The sequence below is a fragment of the Eucyclogobius newberryi genome, unplaced genomic scaffold, assembly GCF_026437365.1.
Source record: "Eucyclogobius newberryi isolate DKJ021-1_F unplaced genomic scaffold, fEucNew1.0.hap1 SCAF_22, whole genome shotgun sequence".
NCBI classification, from domain to species: domain Eukaryota; kingdom Metazoa; phylum Chordata; class Actinopteri; order Gobiiformes; family Gobiidae; genus Eucyclogobius; species Eucyclogobius newberryi.
The window spans coordinates 8297150-8315079 of NW_027315857.1; the positions used below are offsets into that span (position 1 = coordinate 8297150).

Genomic DNA, 17930 nt, shown 5'->3' on the forward strand with positions numbered 1-17930 from the left:
CGTACTATCCATAAACACGTGTGCAGCCTCTCCCTCACCCCGACTGCTCTTATTTCCTTCTGCTTTTTAACGGAAGTGAGATTTTTCATCCTCCTACAGAACGGCGCGTGTCGGGGGCCGGTGCCAGCGGCCGTGCGGCGCTCTGGCTCCGGCGCCTGCTCCTGTGGGCTCGTGAGCACGCCCCGGCCCGAGTACATTTGTGAGCCTGCACCAGGAGCGAGTGGCACCTCTGGGGGGGGGGGATAGAACTGACCCCGTGTGTGTCTGAGCTCCGGCGCTGAACCGGCTTTTGAGCGCGTCCTTATTGCCTTGTATTTCACCTGCTGTCATGTCGTTTCGTTTCGAGAGACGGCGCGGTCGGACACAGGGGGGCAGCTCCTCCTCCTCCTCGCCCCCCCCCGCTCCTCCGCCGTCCTCCCCGGTCTGTGTACGGTGCACGGGCACAGACGGAGCGTGAGAAACGTCGGCCGCCTGCACCTCCGCTCCTCTGCACTCAGCACTGTACCCTCCTCGCTCTCCCTTCCTCTCTCGCTCTCTGCCTCGTTGCACCTCTTATCCATTATATTTCCACCTCTCCGCTCCACCCTCCCTTCTCCTTTCTGCTTCATAATATGTAACATGATTTAGCCCTCCTCTGTTCATGCGGCGTAAATTTAATCCCAGCCATTCCCGGGCCGGTTGCCGCGTCTAACATTTTTCTCATTTTCCCCAGTCGTCCCGCCACATGTTCGCCGCTCTCCGACACAATAGACTCCTCTCGATTCAGCCTGTTTGCGTGATAACGAGTTCTTTCCCCACACTAAATGCGGATGTGCAAGGTCAAGCACGACCCGAGCGACACATGCTCGCACCGTAGCGGGCGTACACACGAGCTTGTTTGTCCTCCGTCTTTTAAGCGACGCGCTTAAAAAGGCAATAAGTGCATCTATTAGAGTTCAATAGCTGTGCGTTTTGCCGTAGCATCAAGGTCAAAGGAGGAAATCCAAACAAAGACGAAATATACTCTGTTTTTTCTAAAAGTCCCCGGAGCCCCAAAACCTTTCCCAACAGCGGCTGTCTAACCTTGTGTTCCTGTGTGCGTTTCATCGTGTGGAGGGAGCAGCGCAGCGGGGCACGGGATAATCAGTCACTACACTCCAGGTCAGGGTCTCGCACTAAGGGGACCATCCATCTGAACCCAACAGCTGCTGGGAAACGTGGCCAGAAGAACGAGGCGAGAGCAATGGCGCCGCGAGCAGAGGAAGAGCGAAGGCGAAGGCAGGTACAGGGAAAAGTCAAGGAGAGGCGCGGACGACAAAACGGGCGCCGTAGCTGAATAAGTAGTAGGAAGCTTCTTGGACACTTTAGGTGCTCAAGGTGAGTTTGGACAGGCTCGCGATCCCAGAAGGACTCGACCTCGCTCTTTGATCCCGACAGAGGGTAATAGTTTTCAAATTGCTAACATTCATACCTTGACCTTTCGTCTTCTAGCAAATTGTTTTATGCGACCACAAAACAATCCCAGATCACTTCAGTATATGTATTTATTTATGAGGGCGAGAGAGGAATGTTAGAGGTGGATAATATATATATACAGCTGGAATCAGATTTGTCATTTTGAAGTTATGCTAAATTATAGTTGTGAAATGGAAAATGATAATATTACAGGATAGTTGCAGCAAAGTCTTCCAAACTTCTGCCCTGTTTCATTTTATTGAGCGATACTTGAATCTCAACCATGACACATTCCTGATGGATTGCCAAACATATTGTCTGCATTACAGTTAGCAAGAGGATCCCAAAAAAAACATGGAAACATTCATTTTTGTCCACCTCGCCCACCCCGAAGTGAGATCTTACGAGGAGTGAAGCGCTATCTGTCATGCCATTCAGATGATCGCTTCTTCTTCCATAATCACAGCGGGCATTTTAAACCAATTATTCGACAGGCAATAGAGATCCAAGTTAATTAGTTTCCCGCTGGGCTTGTATGTTTGGTAGGATCGCTCTCCACCTGAAGACGCCGACAACGTTCGCCTGACAAAAATCAGCGGGGCTTGATGGCACGACCACGCTATAAACATTCCCAGATTGAAAGTCAGTCGGCGCAGCCCAAAAGCATGGTTTATGAGCGTGAGAGACTTGTTTGAGGGAGGTCAGAGGAGGCGAGCCGAAGAGGGGGAGAAAGTAAATAAAGAAGTATAGTAAATAAACCGCCCTGATGTGTGGTTGTCAGGGTCTTTCGTGTGGAGGCTGCACTTGAGGGCATAGCTTAGCTTAGCTTGAGGGATGTTATTACACATGCCGGCTGATCGGGAGCGATGTGAGAGAAACGGCCTTGTCACTGGCCCTTAAATCACACCATCACGGGCGGGCGGAGAAAGCAGTGCCAAAAAAGAAGAAAAACATCGACGGCACAAGGGACTGACATATTGAAAAAAAGGCTCGCAAAACTCGCAGATTTTCACACTCCAAAATCATTGTGTACCATTTTGTAACATTGTTCTGCTTTAACCCAAACTTAACCCCTCTTGATAAGGAAGTGGAGCTTTCAAAGGGAATGGGGTGGGCGTCGATGGCTGGGGGTGGGATGCCTTTGATGAGCTTATTTTAAAACACGGTCATATGATGTTCACAAAAAAACCCGGGGCTGTAATGAGTGGGGGCCTGACACTGGTGGATGTGGATTATACGTATATCCGTCCGGAGGAAGTGCAGTGGTTCACCTGCCCCTCATGTTAAAAATGCACTTTGACCCCAGTGTACATTACAGCACTGATACAACGCTGTATCTTAAAAGACAGTGAAATATATTGTCCCGAGCTAGGTTTACTGTGGCCTTTTGCACTGTGGTTTTGTTGGCTGCATCCATAAAAAGCTAATATTGTTCGCTTTAAAGAATGCGGGGACACCAGCATGGTCATTTAAATAGACCGTATTGGATGTTTCTATAAAGATGAGGGCAGTGACCCAGCGTGTTCTGCTTATGTTTACTGCTGTTACCGTCCGGATCAGTAGAGTTTGTATGAGGCGGGTAATTACGACATTCTTTTTTACAGAGGTCCTGGGGGAAATGGAAGTATCATAAAGCAAAACAAAGTCTTATTTGCTGTGCCTGGCTGGACAGTCCACTGGGCAACTCTTTTATATAACACAACACACTACTGCTGACATGAGCATTAGCTTTTTTCCTTTTTGTCCTCGCCTTCGTTCGTCTAATTACACAGCGTTTGGCCTTAATAGATTTGGTGACATTTTTGCAGCCGCTATGGTCCGTTAGCATAACATAGCATCATTTGGCTATTTCCTTGAGATTAAAAACAGCCCGTTTAAAGATTCCCCTGGAGCGAGCCAAAGTCAAATCGGCCACCTCGCACGAAAGATGAGCATAACGTGGTGCAACCCAAACCTGGTGTCGAATCTGTTGAAAATGGCACCACCGGCTTTGGGTTGGGCATAATATTACACAGACTAATCTTCTATAAACCTGCTAATTTGGCTTGCTCATGAGTATTCCGCTCGCGTTGGTTCCCATAACGCGTTTATATAGCAGTGTGCTCGGAATATAAGATAAATATGACTGCTTCTTTTCCCTCTTCTAATAATACGGGCTGTCTAAATGGAGCAGAATACCAAACACAGGCTGGAATGAGAAGAGAGCCCGGCCATTACGGAGCATATAAACATCCCTCCCTTAGTCTCTCTCACATTTGTGATAAGGATCTCGGGGAAGAGAGGAGAGTAGACAGCTCAACAGCCCCTTTCTTTCACTTGCCACACACTCCCCCCTTTTCTAATTAACATTGTGCATGTTGTCAGGCTTTGTTTAATAATGCATGATTGCTATCAGAAGCAAAATCCCTTGAATGGAGCGCCACTGAATGGGAACACAATAATACCAACAGGGGCTCAGGAAGCACGGACTAGATTGTTTTTTATTATAGTAAATGTTCAATGAACGGCAACATCGGCACCAAATGTGTTCAAAGTTGATGCAAAGCGGGAAAGCCACCTTGACAACGATATGGGCCAAAGTGAAGAGAGTTTTACTTCTGTAAGAACGGAAGACAAATCATCAAAATGTTCAAAAAACGTTGGTGTAAAAGCTTGTTTTCTCTACTGGCCATACCAACTTGTCAGTGACCTCGCAAGCCAATCAAGTATGGCCTGGTTTGTACTGGGATGGGAGACCGCTGGAATGCTGGGTGCCACATGGGGGCAGTAGTCCTTGGGCAAGACACTTCTTCCACCTTGCCTGAATGAGAGTGCGTTTGTGAGAGTGAATGCAGGACAATGAATATCTATAATCTGGCGTGTTTGCAGCATGTATGTTCAATAATACGCGCTGCAAAAGAAAAGATTAGCAACACAACTATCTCAGAGGCTCGACAGGTGCACTCTGCAACTTTCATGGCGGGGGACATTATTGCTTGCGGTATGGCGTTCGACATTGGCGGCGTTGATTCAGAATTCCACTTTCCTGTAACATTCTGCCGACAAATTGCCACAAGGCCCCTCATCCCTTTGCTCATTAGGATCTGTAAATATTATCCCAACAAATCATCCGCCAAACTCCTCTCATTTTCACCGTAAAGCCTAAACTGTGCGTGGTTTTGTGTCGCATACGTCAGCTTCCCCTTGTATTTGCTCACATGGCAGTGCCTCTCGGTGGCCTGGCTGGTGCTTACATAACATACAGATGGTTTTGTTTGCCTCCATCAGTGTGTGTGAGTGTGTGTGCGAGTAGGAGTGTGTACGGGCCGATCAGGGGAGGGGTGCTGAGTAGTGTTTCAGCCTAATGTTGTGTCATTATGGAAATTCACGCTTCATTAATTAACTCAAAGGCTATCACTTAGATTTGGCAGGACAGATGTGTTAGAGACTAAGATGAGGACACACACGAGCTTTCTGTGGCTTTGTCTCCTTCATGTCCCCCTCAGGCATCTTCCACCTGATTTTAATCTAATTCCCATCAACCCCACTCTTCTGCGTGCGCTCCTATGTATGTATTTGTGTGTGTTTTTTTTTTGCGTGAGCTTCTGTTTCGTCGCTGCTGTTGGTGGCATGGTACTGCCGATGCGAGCGAGGAGCAGAGGATGAGATTGCCTCAAATTGATTCCCTTCGCCACACGTCCCCCGCTTTTGCGCTTGCCGCTAGCCCCGCAGCGCTTCCAGACAGGTAGTGGTGTCTATCTCCCCCCAACACAAATCGAGTGTGACAGGTGCGCTATCTCGCCGTCTTTTCTGCCATTTACAGCCCACATAAATGAAAGAGGGAGAGCTGGGAGCAGGAACCAGGATGATTGGTAACAGGGAAATGAGGTACTTTGTCATCATCGGGCCTACTGATTAGGCTTAGGGGCTTGTTTCTGGTTTCCATTTGTGGGTGGCGGTCAAATCTGCTGATAAACTGTCCATTGGAATATTATCACAAGCAGAAACGTAGCCACTTCTAGGTCAAAACTTTGATCTGCAGTGTTTTTATCTCATGCTGCATAAAGCACTGTACTGTCATGCTACACAGAGCATGCACTGTTCTGACTCCAGCAGTCGCCTCAGCTGAAACAACAGGAACAGTGCTCGTGCACAAGATGGCTCACTAACCAGCAGCACAGTACATATTGTCATGAAAGCTCACACACTTGGATTAGCTGGGAAGACCACCTTAGAGTGCCCATCACCAAGGATCATGCTCTGGCTTAAGCAAATGGATGACAAGGGATGGAGCTAGTCTGCAGCTACTACAAGCTCACTGTAGCACATTGATTTTCACAGTCGTGAATATGCCCGCTCTTAAAAGTGCATGAATGACAACACTTGGCCAACACTGACTTAGAGATTACACAAACTGTTTAAGTAGGGCTCCATCCTTCACAAAAGCAGTTCAAAAAAGTGCAGCTGAAGAGGCGACTGCACTGAACTACAGCAGAGGCTGGCAGAAATAAACATGCACTTATCTCTACAGATTATAGCGCTACTAGATGTCCATTTTAAATATTGAACTGCAACACGTATTTGCTGACTACTCTTAAGTACAGTTAGAGCTGTCTTAATGTAAAGAAGATAGCAACATTGATCTGAGAAAGCCGCTAATCGTATCTCATTATGGAGGCTTTTAATTGGCGACTGAAGCTGGGAAGACAAAATCGTATTAGTTCACCCTTGCATGTGGGTTCCTCTGCCTGGTGTGCACACACTTAGTGTCATTTAGAGCAGTGTCAGAACATAGCCTGTGAGCACATCAGCTCCTCTGTCAGCTGCAGCCGTGGCTGTGTGGGGGTATGTCACAAATGTGCAGGCATAGATAAATCCTGTGGAGTCAAACAGCTTTGTTTCATTCACCTATCTCTCTCTCTCTTCTTCCCCTTCCCCTTCTTGTCTTGCCTAGGCTGTGAATACCCTGCATCTGAGAAATCAGACCAGACTGACTCACAGGGCTCTGTGAGCCAGTGCCACAGAGGCTGCCAAAGCATGCTGGTGCCAAGCTGTCCCACCATGCACACAGCCACTCTGCTGCTGCCGCTGCTCCTGAGCCTGCTCCTGCACCTCGCCGACGCTCAAAGTAAGTGCCCTCTGTGGGTTTATTATGTTCTGTCCCTCTTCTGCAGGACATGAGGAGGTTTTATACATGTTACACAGCACAGTCCATGATGACTGTTAATGCAATGCAATCCAGACCGTGTGCTCAATAAAACCATCTCAAATAAAAAAAATGCTCATGCTCACTGTATTTAATAGGTGGAATATTTGGAAAATGTACAGAGACATCCGTATAGTGAAATAAGTCATCGACCCTGAAACTCAGCGGCCTGAGCAGAGAATCTTATGATGAGAAGTCAGGAGAATTGAGTTACTTGAACACCAACCACCTGACTATTGATGCGTGACAACAGTTTTCAAAGCTCATTGAGTTCTGGCGCCATGGCCCTTTCTCACCCTCTCTCACTCCTCTCCCACTCCCTCTCTCCCATCCTCCTCCCTATGCTAAGATTCGTGAATCATTAGCTTGTAGAGTCACAGAGGGAGGAATAAAAGTTTTACTGCTCCCGCCGCAGTGACTGAAATTCCCTCACTGAATACCTCTCAATGAAGCCACCATTCAGCCAAGGTCATATACCGCCGAGCCACGCCGCGTTAAATTGATGGCTTAGATTTTCAACTTTGTGCTTGAGAAATGTTCCCTGCAATATGTTAAGAATCGGTTTGATTTTTCTACCCAGTCTCCCTCCCACCCCATGCGTCGCACAGCGGGGCGGAAGCAAATGACGGAAATCCATTCGGCATTTATTCCTCATTATATGTGAAACTTCGGGATTTACTGGCACAATTTAATTACGGGAACTTCCCAAAATGCTGTTAACGGTCGATAAACGTTAACATTTAGGAGCCTCTTTAGTAGCAATCATTTCGACTACCATCTTCTAGGCAAAATTTGCATAGCGGCATCAGAAAAGGGAAAGAAATTGCATTAAATTTGACATAATTGCGCAGGGATTTACGTATGGTGTTGTAACATGTTGATCTAGAAAGATAGGTAGGAAAAACAATATATATTTTTATTTAAACGGCTGTCAGTTTGCAGCTGTCGCCATGTCTGACTTGAGTGAAACAGCTGCTCTTGGTCATCGTATCGGAGCCAAAACAAACTTCTCACGAGGGTCGCCACTCTGGGGGTCCGGTAATGGCACAAGGTGTGTGGGAGATCGGGGGGAGACGTCAAGACTGATCCCGACTGAAATATAAATCTTTACTTTTTAATCTCTGTAACACACTATGAAAAAGGCTCGATCGCTGTGTAAAATGTCCTCTACTCCTTCATAAACGTTATAGTTACCAGTTACTCATTGTATTGGTAATTGAGTTCGTAATTGCGTTATTGAAAAGTAGCCAAAGTCTTCCACAAATACACCCACTGCTGCTTATTCAAGTAAAACCTTTGCTCCGTCCTGCAAATCGCCAAATGCTAAACGAAACCGGCGTTAGTCATAAACAGTGTAGGACGGCTTCAGGGCGCTGCGCTCGCAACTTTACTACTGCTACTGACACTCGCCGCAACCGAGGGTCCACCGTAGAGTCCAGTTTAGAGTTCAAGAGTCCAGTTTAGAGTTCAAGAGTCCACAGAAATGCAAAAAACGCAGGGCAAACAATCGTCGCCGTAGCGCTGCAGTGCATGTACCAGACTCACGCTGATATCAGAACAGAACAAACGTATACACTCGACATGACAACGCTTTTACTCTTGTAAGAGGTGAACGGTCAAAGAGTCATGGAAATAACCTACAAGAAGCAGACGGCGTTGTCCAGACTCACATTCTGTAAACTCCAAACACCATCAGCTTCCATCACCAAGAGTAGCAAAATAGTTATATATATATACATCTATAAAAGCCATGCTCATGTTGTATTTCCTTGTTTCCGTGTTTTGATCGTACAAACCAATAACAACTGACGATTTACGCCGCCCATCGCTGCTTCAATCAGACTTCTTTTTAACCAATCACTGTCTCCAATTCTTCATAATGCTTCATGTTTTATGTTCCCGAACACACGATGGATAACACTTTTGTGAATGAGAGGCTGAGCAATCACAGCGGAACGAGTAATTAGTCAGATTACTCGTTACTGATTAAAAAAAAAGGCTAATCACCGTTATTCCCGACACTGATAATGACATAACTGTTTGTTGTCATTGATGATTATTTACAAAGTACTATTCTTTTATTACAAGACCTTAAATTGCCTTACCAGAGCTATTTTAATGACTAAATTCCAGAAAGATAAGATTGCAATGATAGAATTTCATGCAATGCAAAGTTTAAGAGCAGCAGGAACAATTTAAAATGCTATTAAAAATCAAGATAACAAACAAGGTTCAACTTGAATATGAGAAATAGAGAATGTATTTAATCGCCAATTATTTTTTTTCATAACTCGCTATATATAAGGGCTGCAAGATATCACAATAAATAAAATAAATAAAATAAATAAAATAAATAAAATAAATAAAATAAATAAAATAAATAAAATAAATAAAATAAATAAAATAAATACAATAAATACAATAAATACAATACATACAATACATACAATAAATACAATAAATACAATAAAATAAAATAAAGTGCAGCCGTATATAGGTTTTCCTTAATAATTTTAGAGCGTCTACATTTTTTGGTCAGATCTTTCTGCTTCCTAGTTTCCTCCTTGCGACCACTTGTTATTCATCAGCCTCTCTGTGTCTGTAGTGGTCCATGTGAACACCCCCCCCCCGCCCCCCCGCCCCTCTCTCCATCGCACCCTCTCAGAGCATCAGCAAAGAGAAAGCTGCCCTCTGGGTGTTGGACACACTGGACGCCACCGGACTTGCAAAACCAAAAATGGCTGAGTCGGCCAAGTCAACAGATGGCCCAGCGCTTTAAACCCGTCCACACAACACAGACAATATTCAGCTTTGAAACTACATTATTTTTTTCCGTCTGGTTGTTTTTGCTTTATTCCTTCCACTGGTGCTGTTGCTCTGTGTATGTGTGTGTTTTTTGTTCTCCTTCACTCTGTCCTCCTTGCTCTTCAGATGTGGCCCTACTTAATTTGTGTGGCAAATTGGGCTTGGCAATTGCTTGAAACAGGGGCATAATTGTCCCCGGTGAGTCGCAGTGATGGAGGAAGAGAGAAAGACACAACAAACAATCCCTCTCTGTCTGCTGTCCAACGGTAATGCGGGAAAAAACGGTTTTGAAAAGGCATTGAGCAATTATAGCGGGTCCACCTGGCTAGGCTAAAACGGAGCAGTGAAAGGCGACAATTAACAGCAGATTATATTCATTATGGTTTTGTGTGATTGCACATTAGGGGGCTTTTTTAGAATATCCCCAATATTCATAAAGAACTGTCAGAAATGTGCCTCGTAGATGAGGTTTCACGTATCGCACCAAATATACGTGTTATGTTAAAACATTTATTGTAAAATGTACAGTTTGCTCTTTTGCAGTTTTTTTGATCATTATAAATTATATGCTCAATATTATAGGCACGTTTTCAGATTGTGCTTTAACAGTTAGTAGGAGCCTTAGCAGTCAGTAGTCTGTTAACCAAATTGTTTGTTTTTTTACTGGACGGGTCATTCTCATACAGACCAGGGCCGCCGTGGAAATTAGTTGATTTTTGAATGAAGATGAATGAATAACGGCAATCCTTGAAAACAAATAACTGTTATAAATCCTTTAAATATAATGCTATTTTCGTTGTTTTTGACAGAAAACACCAGCAGCCTAATTCATATAACGATTTCTTTAAAAAGTACATTTTGGCTTTGGGGTGTGGCCTTACCTTGCCTTTCCCTTTCACATTTAATTTCATGTAAAATAACTGAGAACGGCCAGCTATATTCTTAATCCGAGAGCGAATCTTAATTCATATGTTCTCTGCACGGATTATTGCGATCGATCAGCGGCAAAGCACGCATTTTAAACATGCATCAGTTATATTGGCCTTGAGAAATATGTACAGAAAAAGGCATATAAGCTGCTTTCTATAACTTGTGTTATAGAAAGCCGTGTTTTTGGCTTCATTTGTGTTTGGTATTGACAGTATATTTTCAAATTATTGCCAAATTAAAAGTGTTTGGTTGAAAAAAATCTAAAAACAGCCATTGCCTCAAATAAATTCTGTTCATATGATTTTCAATTCACACAGTATTTAAATTAACTTCAAATGGAACTGGGCTGGTTTAATTATCATGAAGCAGGCCAAAAATAAATGCTTTAAAACCTCAAAATAACCCTCATGACTCCGTTATAATATGTATTTTATCATGGTTGACCTCAGAAGCGGCAGTCTATTTAAAATGAAGTATAATGTAAAAAGGAAAGTATACGTAAAGGTGTTCCCTAGGTTCTTATAGGACAGCGACCTTTGTGCACGACACCACTCGATAAAGAATGTTTTAACACACTGTTAAGAAGTCATTATGAATAAAGCACTCTAGAATAAAGAGTCATACTCTAAAGATGTCCTTTTCAAACTTTTCAGCTCTAGGGCATCTTTATACAGTACGTACTCTTCCTAAGCTAAAGCACCCTTATGTTTTACGTTGAATTTCACTTCATAGGCTCCCCTTTTTCAAGTTTACCTTATGTGATCAAATACATATTATAAAGTGAGCATGAAGGTTATGTTGAGCTCTACTTTTAAAGCATTTATTTTTGGCCTGCACGATAATTAAACCAGCCCAGTTCATGCCAAATACATTTAAATCTCCCAGAATGATGCTTATAGTGCGCAGAAGGTTTGCTGGATGTGAATCTTAAAGTTAAAACATGTCTGCTGTCGATTTGACCCTGATTTGAAGTTTAATATCGTGCCTGATATATATGTTTAATTATAATCACAAATACTACCAAGACCAACTTATAGTCGATTTGTGTGTCTGTCTGTTTTACCCACGAATTCCAAGATATACCGTATTTTCTGGACTATAAATTGCACCGGAGTATAAGTCGCACCAGCCAAAAAATGCATAATGAGAAGAAAAAAACATATATAAGTCGCACCGGAGTACAAGTCGCACCAGCCAAAAAATGCATAATGAGAAGAAAAAAACATATATAAGTCGCACTGGACTATAAGTCGCACCAGCCAAAAAATGCATAATGAGAAGAAAAAAACATATATAAGTCGCACCGGAGTATAAGTCGCACCAGCCAAAAAATGCATAATGAGAAGAAAAAAACATATATAAGTCGCACCGGAGTATAAGTCGCACCAGCCAAAAAATGCATAATGAGAAGAAAAAAACATATATAAGTCGCACTGGAGTATAAGTCGCACCAGCCAAAAAATGCATAATGAGAAGAAAAAAACATATATAAGTCGCACTGGAGTATAAGTCGCACCAGCCAAAAACTGCATAATAGAGAAAATGAAAACATATATAAGTCGCACTGGAGTATGAAATGCGGTTGCAAGTGTGAAAATAACAAATAATATCACATATAAGTCGCTCCGGAGTATAAGTATATAAGTATAAATATAAGTATAAGTTGCACCCCGGCCAAAACGATGAAAAAAGGTGCGACTTATAGTCCAAAAAATACAGTAAATAATAGATAAACAAAAATGTAGTACTACCGGCAAAACCATAAAGCTACTTCCACCGCTGAGATGTCCAAAACGGTAAACATAGCGCTGCATCACGTCGCAGGGCCGTGTCAAAGCGCTGGCCTAAGTGTTTACATTGATCTTGGCGCTGTAAGTCGCCGTGGAGATGGCCACTTCGACAGCACGCCCTTGTTCTTACACATTCAACAAGTATCGACATTCAGCCTCTTGAGACGGGCAGGTTTCTCAACAGTTCATTCTCATCATCGTCGCGTGGCCACGGCGACAGCCAAAGCCTCGCAATAAACGCGGACGCACGGCAATGTCGGGAATGTGTCGTTTCGCACAGCTTACGAGGGGAGATGCCGCGCTTAACTGACTTAATCGATCATCGCGGTCATTTAGGTCACAATCTAGCAAAACAGATGCAGTTGTGAACGTTTTGCAAACATCATTTATTTTCACATTGACTTTACTTTTTCAGTGGGAATGTTTGATGTCATGAAGCTGGTCACGTACGAGCGAAATGATTATGTAAATAGACAATGTGGATGCAAGAAAATTACTGTTGATTGTTCATAGTAACAATTGTGAGCGATCATGTATTTATTTAATTACACATAAAACATAAAATACATTATCAGTGGCATACAGTTATACAAAGAATGAATAAAATGGAGTAGAAAGAAGAGCAATCTTATAATCTTATGTTATAATAATCCTTAAATATTGATCTCCTGACAAAAATTGCAAGATAAAATAGTATATTATGTCATCCCTACTTACAAGCTTTAATAACTTGATATGTTAAAATGTACATGTATATCTGCTCATCTGATTTAATATGATGGAAGCAGCATGTGAAACGTTGTTGCGGCCATTTGAATTTTTAGAAAATGTGAAATGCAAAAGTACAGTATTCCCATGCAAAAGCAGACACTATTCTGGCAGTGTTTAGCAGCTTTCTAAATGCTAATATGAATGCCTGATTTTAAAATGGCTGCTGCTCCACGAGGACGCATTTGGATTGCAATATGCATTAATAATCCGGCAGTGTTTGAATGAATTAGTGCTGGACATCGAGTTGGTTGGCTGGAAGACTAGTCATTTCCACATAGTCAGATTATACATTATGGCACACGCACACACACGCCGTATAGAATCTGCTTCTACATGACATAATAGTGGCACTGTGAGAAATGGAGACGCATTTTACGCACGCCTGCCCTGACACAATCACCTTGCAGCTAGTCCAATAGCTAATGATACGCTACTCCCCGGATGACATCAGACTGTAATGTGTGCGTGCGTGTGTGTGTGTGTGCGTGTGTGTGTGTGTGTTTTATGCATGCCTGGCCTAATATGAATTGTTGTAAAATAGTGTTGTATTTGCATATGGGCTTTCGGGCTGTACTGAAATTAGCATTTTTACAACAGCTCAAATTAAATCCCTCTGCTTAATTTCCCCGCATGCTAACATGATTTAAATTGAGTCTATTCCGCTCTCGTTTTTTTTTTCCTTTTTTTTTTATAAACATAGGTTCCCCACACTACGCTCAACATCCAAACCACACGCATGTGCACATTATCGCCACATGTCTGAGTGCACAGTGCGTCCTCGTGAGAGCAGCAGCCCACATGCGCCCCCACGCTGCTACCGCTACTACTGCTACTGCTGCTACTGCTGCTGCTGCTGCTGCTGCTGCTGCTGCTGCTGCTGCTGCTGCTGCTGCTGCTGCTGCTGCTGCTGCTGCTGCTGCACACCGAATTAGACACACAAATACACACGTGCATACCCATTTGTGCATTCACCTAAAACAGCATTAAAGCTAAAGGGAAAAGTCTACTCATAGCACTCTGAATCCACCTTCAAATCACTGCAATTCCGCTCGTCCACAAACTCGTTCATCATCCTGCCGGACACTGCTCATGTGGAAATCTCATTGTTGGCTCCACTCGTTCATCTCAAAATGTGTCGGAAGAACACTACATCTTAAAAGAAAAGGCATCGGCGTCTACAAGGGGGAGGAAGGAAGGAGAGAAGAGAGCGCGATCGCAAACACGTATGGCTTAAAAAAACACCTTGTAATTGACAGCGCCGCCATCTCGTTACCATCTCGGGGTTTTTGATGAAGATCTGTGACAAGTCTGGGAATGGCAGATGAAACGGCGCTCGCAGGTTGCCGCGATTGAGAAACAAGTCATTATTGTTTTCTTGTAGGTGAAACGTCTGTTGTCAACATTGTGCCGTGCAATTGCGCTCCTGCTTGTATCAGGGCCATTATTAACTCCATAAATGTCGTTTACTGCATCGCCTAGGCAGAAGAGAAGAGTGTTATTTAAGACCATTAGCTTCATCTCGTGTATTGCAGTCACTTCGCCCTGCACTTAGTCTTTGGATTCAAACAAAAGCTGAACATTTCACACAGGGATCTTAACCCTCCCCCTCTTAAGAAAAGCTGATAATCAACACACTGTGGAGATGTTGTGCACAGGCTCAGATGTAGGTAATTCAATGGTAGCTCCTAATGCTGTATCTATGTGCACTTACGTCGCCAAGACACACTGACTTGAAAATAGCCCATAGCCATTTAACTACATGGCTGCACTATTCATGTGATGTTCAAAGTGGACATACTGACAGAACCGAAGCACCATAATTCAGATTGCAAATCCAATGCAGCAATCACCAACATGCATCTCTTGAAATCCATATGTTTGAATGCCACAAATCTGAACGACCTTGTTGTCACAGGGGCCATTATTTGCACACAAGATGGTGACAGTGTCCTAAGCCAGCAGACTTCATCCCAGCTTGATAGCAGCTCTTTTGTCTTTCACACACACATGCACTCACACAAAGGGGACTCTTGTAGCTCGCCTTTGAAGCCAGGATGAGCCGGTGAGCGGAGCACAATGCCAGCTGTTTTGCATCTGCTGGGCCTGGAGTTGGCATGATGCAGGCCTGGCTGGCATATGTGCTAAATCTGATCAGGCCTCACAGAGTGTGCCAGAGGACTGTTTAACAGCACAGGTGCTGTGTGACCACCACAGTGACAGTGCAGTAATGGATTGAGGCTGTGGCTGCAGCAGTGGGATTATTGAAGAAATGTTGTAAACGCTGCATATTCTTGTTTCAGACAATCTCAAACATAATTGTGAATCAAATATGTTATTGGTTTATTAAATTTCATTGGCTTGCCAAATGTGAATTATTTTGAGGTATATTGATCTGGTGAGAGTCACACAAGTCAGAAGCTACAGGTGCATGAAGTTTCCCTGAGTCTAGTGCAGCATTTCTACATCTTCAAATCTAGCTACACTTAAAAAAAAGCAATTGAAATGATTTGTCCATAATGACTGTGAACAGCTGGCCCTGGGCAGGACTCTGGTCTGTGTCCTGGAGCGCAGCACTGATCTGCTGGCTGCACATTTGTGTGCCTGTGGGGGATGCGAGCGTCTGCAGTGGGGTTAATGGTCTAAACTGTTCATCTCCATGAAGTGCCTGAGGCTAGCCTCAGCCCTGTCCAGAGAAAGCACATTCTACCTTCTTACCTACAGCACTTTCCAACGCTGAAGCCGATTGGGAATCTTTATGCCCTAAGCTTCTTGTCACAGTTGATTTACATTGAGCCGAGTGATGGAGTGAGTGGTCAAAACCTGTCTATGCACAGCACTCTCTCTCACCTAACACTCACTCAGACAGCGCATTTGTTACTCCTTCTGCCGCTCCGCCCCATGCCTTGTTTGTTTGGTTGCTCACTCATTTACTGGCTGACTTCGACGCTCATCCCTCTTTGGCTCCTGCACACAGCCAAGTGAGTCATGCCATTTTGAGGAGCTGAGATTTATTGCAGCACACTTAGTTATTTGTGGTTTATTAGTTATGGCAAATGAGAGTGAAAGCCTCCTTTGAGAGATGTAAATGCGCTCACACACAGGCAGACCTAAAGGCTTATACTTTTGAATCAGAGCCAAGCCCTTGTTTCTAATGGTGCAGCATGTAAGTGCCCAGCCCATTTAAGCAGCAACATGGAATATGCATCCTCTGTGGGACGCTCAAGACTCCCTGGACATTTAAGAGGTGTTCAAACAGCATCCATCATATTATCCATAAGCAGCTTCTTAGCTTTACAGCTCCATGGAGACAAGCAGATGGCTCCACCAAATCAAGTTATTTGCAATAAAAAACTGTAATTGCATAGATTAAGGATGGATAGGTTTATTCTATACTGCTGGAACTTCAATGCAAGCGGCTTCCTCCAGAAAACTGGATTTGTTGTAGTCCGATTTGTGCCCATCACAACCAGTGTAAGTCTTGACGGTCAACACAGCCCTGCACGCTTCTAAGTGTTGTCTGCTTTAGTTTCATCTCATAAAATCCATCTGCAAACTCGATTCATCCTTTCATCTCTGCGGCTTCGTCTCCGTCTCTGTCCTGACACAACGGTGGCTGAGGGGACTGGATGTCAGAGCTTATGCCTACATGGATTTCCTCCAGAACGTCTTTCAAATCAGACTTTCCCGCTCTCCTGCCGTGTTATGCAAAGACGCTTCCACCACCTTCACCCATCACATGATCTGTTGCTTTGGGCATAGGTGAAACTCATTTATTTAACCACTCTAATTGCTTGATTTGAAGTATTTCATTAGCCAACTACAGAGGAAGTATCACAAGTGTCAACCAAAATAAAGTTGGCTTCAAATATTGACTAGTAAATATTTAGGATACAAAAATACATTGTAGTTTATTTCTAATTATATGCTTTTTTATACTGAATTGCCACAACAGATGAGATGGACAGCATTACGCTTCTGGACGTTTCAAAATCTGGTTGTATTTATGCTGCTCTAATCTATCGTTCATATAAAAATATGAACATATTTTCATTGACGATAAGGCAGCATGAAGGAGCCAAATCCCAGAGATGATAAAGGATTAGATTATTAACTAAAGAGAATGCCTAAATATTTGAAAAAGTTGAAAGAGCTTAAAAGCAGAATAAAGCTAGAATCCAATAAAGGCTACAATGACTTTTTTCATGTTCTGCTGCTTCTACTCTTCCCTTTTACTATATTCAACAGAATGTCTTTAATCTCACAGACATAATCCAGCCAATGTAATGAGGCTTTTCATGTCAAGCACTTGCAATGTTAAATTTGGTGACAATTAAAGTAAGTATTGATTTTGGAATTGGGCGTTGTCATTTAACCATGGATTATTCAGACTTCTGATACCAGTTTTTGGACACTTAAGCCGTTCACATTGCTTGACTGAAAATAACTAAAGTCAAAACCCACCATGATGTGAGGGATGGCAGGATTATTCCATTCATCTATAATCGTCACAATAATTCAGGTCATTGAGGTCACAATATAATCATGAGGAACTAGGAAATAAGAATAGTAAGAATCGTAAGCAGCAACAATGAGTGAATAATTTAAACGTAATCTATACTCCAAAAAAGTGAAATGACATGTAAAGTACTTTTTATCTGGCTGTTTATCTTACAATAGTTTTAACTTTGTGTAAGTTTGATTTCATAATGCTAGAAAGGATTCTTTGAAAGAGAAAGAATTCAGTGTTGTTTGGTTAAAGTGCCAACAATTCTGTTTAAATGTTTCTTCCTACAATAAAGTAATTGTAACACTAACATTTGATATTGTGACATAAATAGTCCTGATTTGTGCAAAAAAAGAGTTTTAAAGATGTACAATTCAACAATCCAAAATGTCAGTCTTGTCTCCTGGGTAACGTTAGCTTTACCTGGAGTAAAGACTTATAAAACAGTGTGTTTCTACTGTGTGCAGGGTCCCCTTTCCACAGATCAGACCTGTAACTGGGCCTGGTCTTC

At 43.1% G+C, this 17930-nt stretch overlaps 1 protein-coding gene across 11 annotated transcripts in view; it reads left to right on the forward strand.

Annotated features, from left to right (window-relative positions):
• LOC140371470 (receptor-type tyrosine-protein phosphatase delta-like) overlaps positions 1 to 17930 on the forward strand; it is a 517665-nt gene that overhangs the window by 407540 nt on the left and 92195 nt on the right. For all 11 annotated transcript variants that reach the window (XM_072458636.1, XM_072458627.1, XM_072458628.1 and 8 more), the window contains exon 9: positions 6368 to 6541. In XM_072458636.1, coding sequence (XP_072314737.1) covers positions 6451 to 6541 — 91 coding nt within the window. In that variant the 5' untranslated portion in view covers positions 6368 to 6450. The remainder of the gene's footprint in view (positions 1 to 6367; positions 6542 to 17930) is intronic.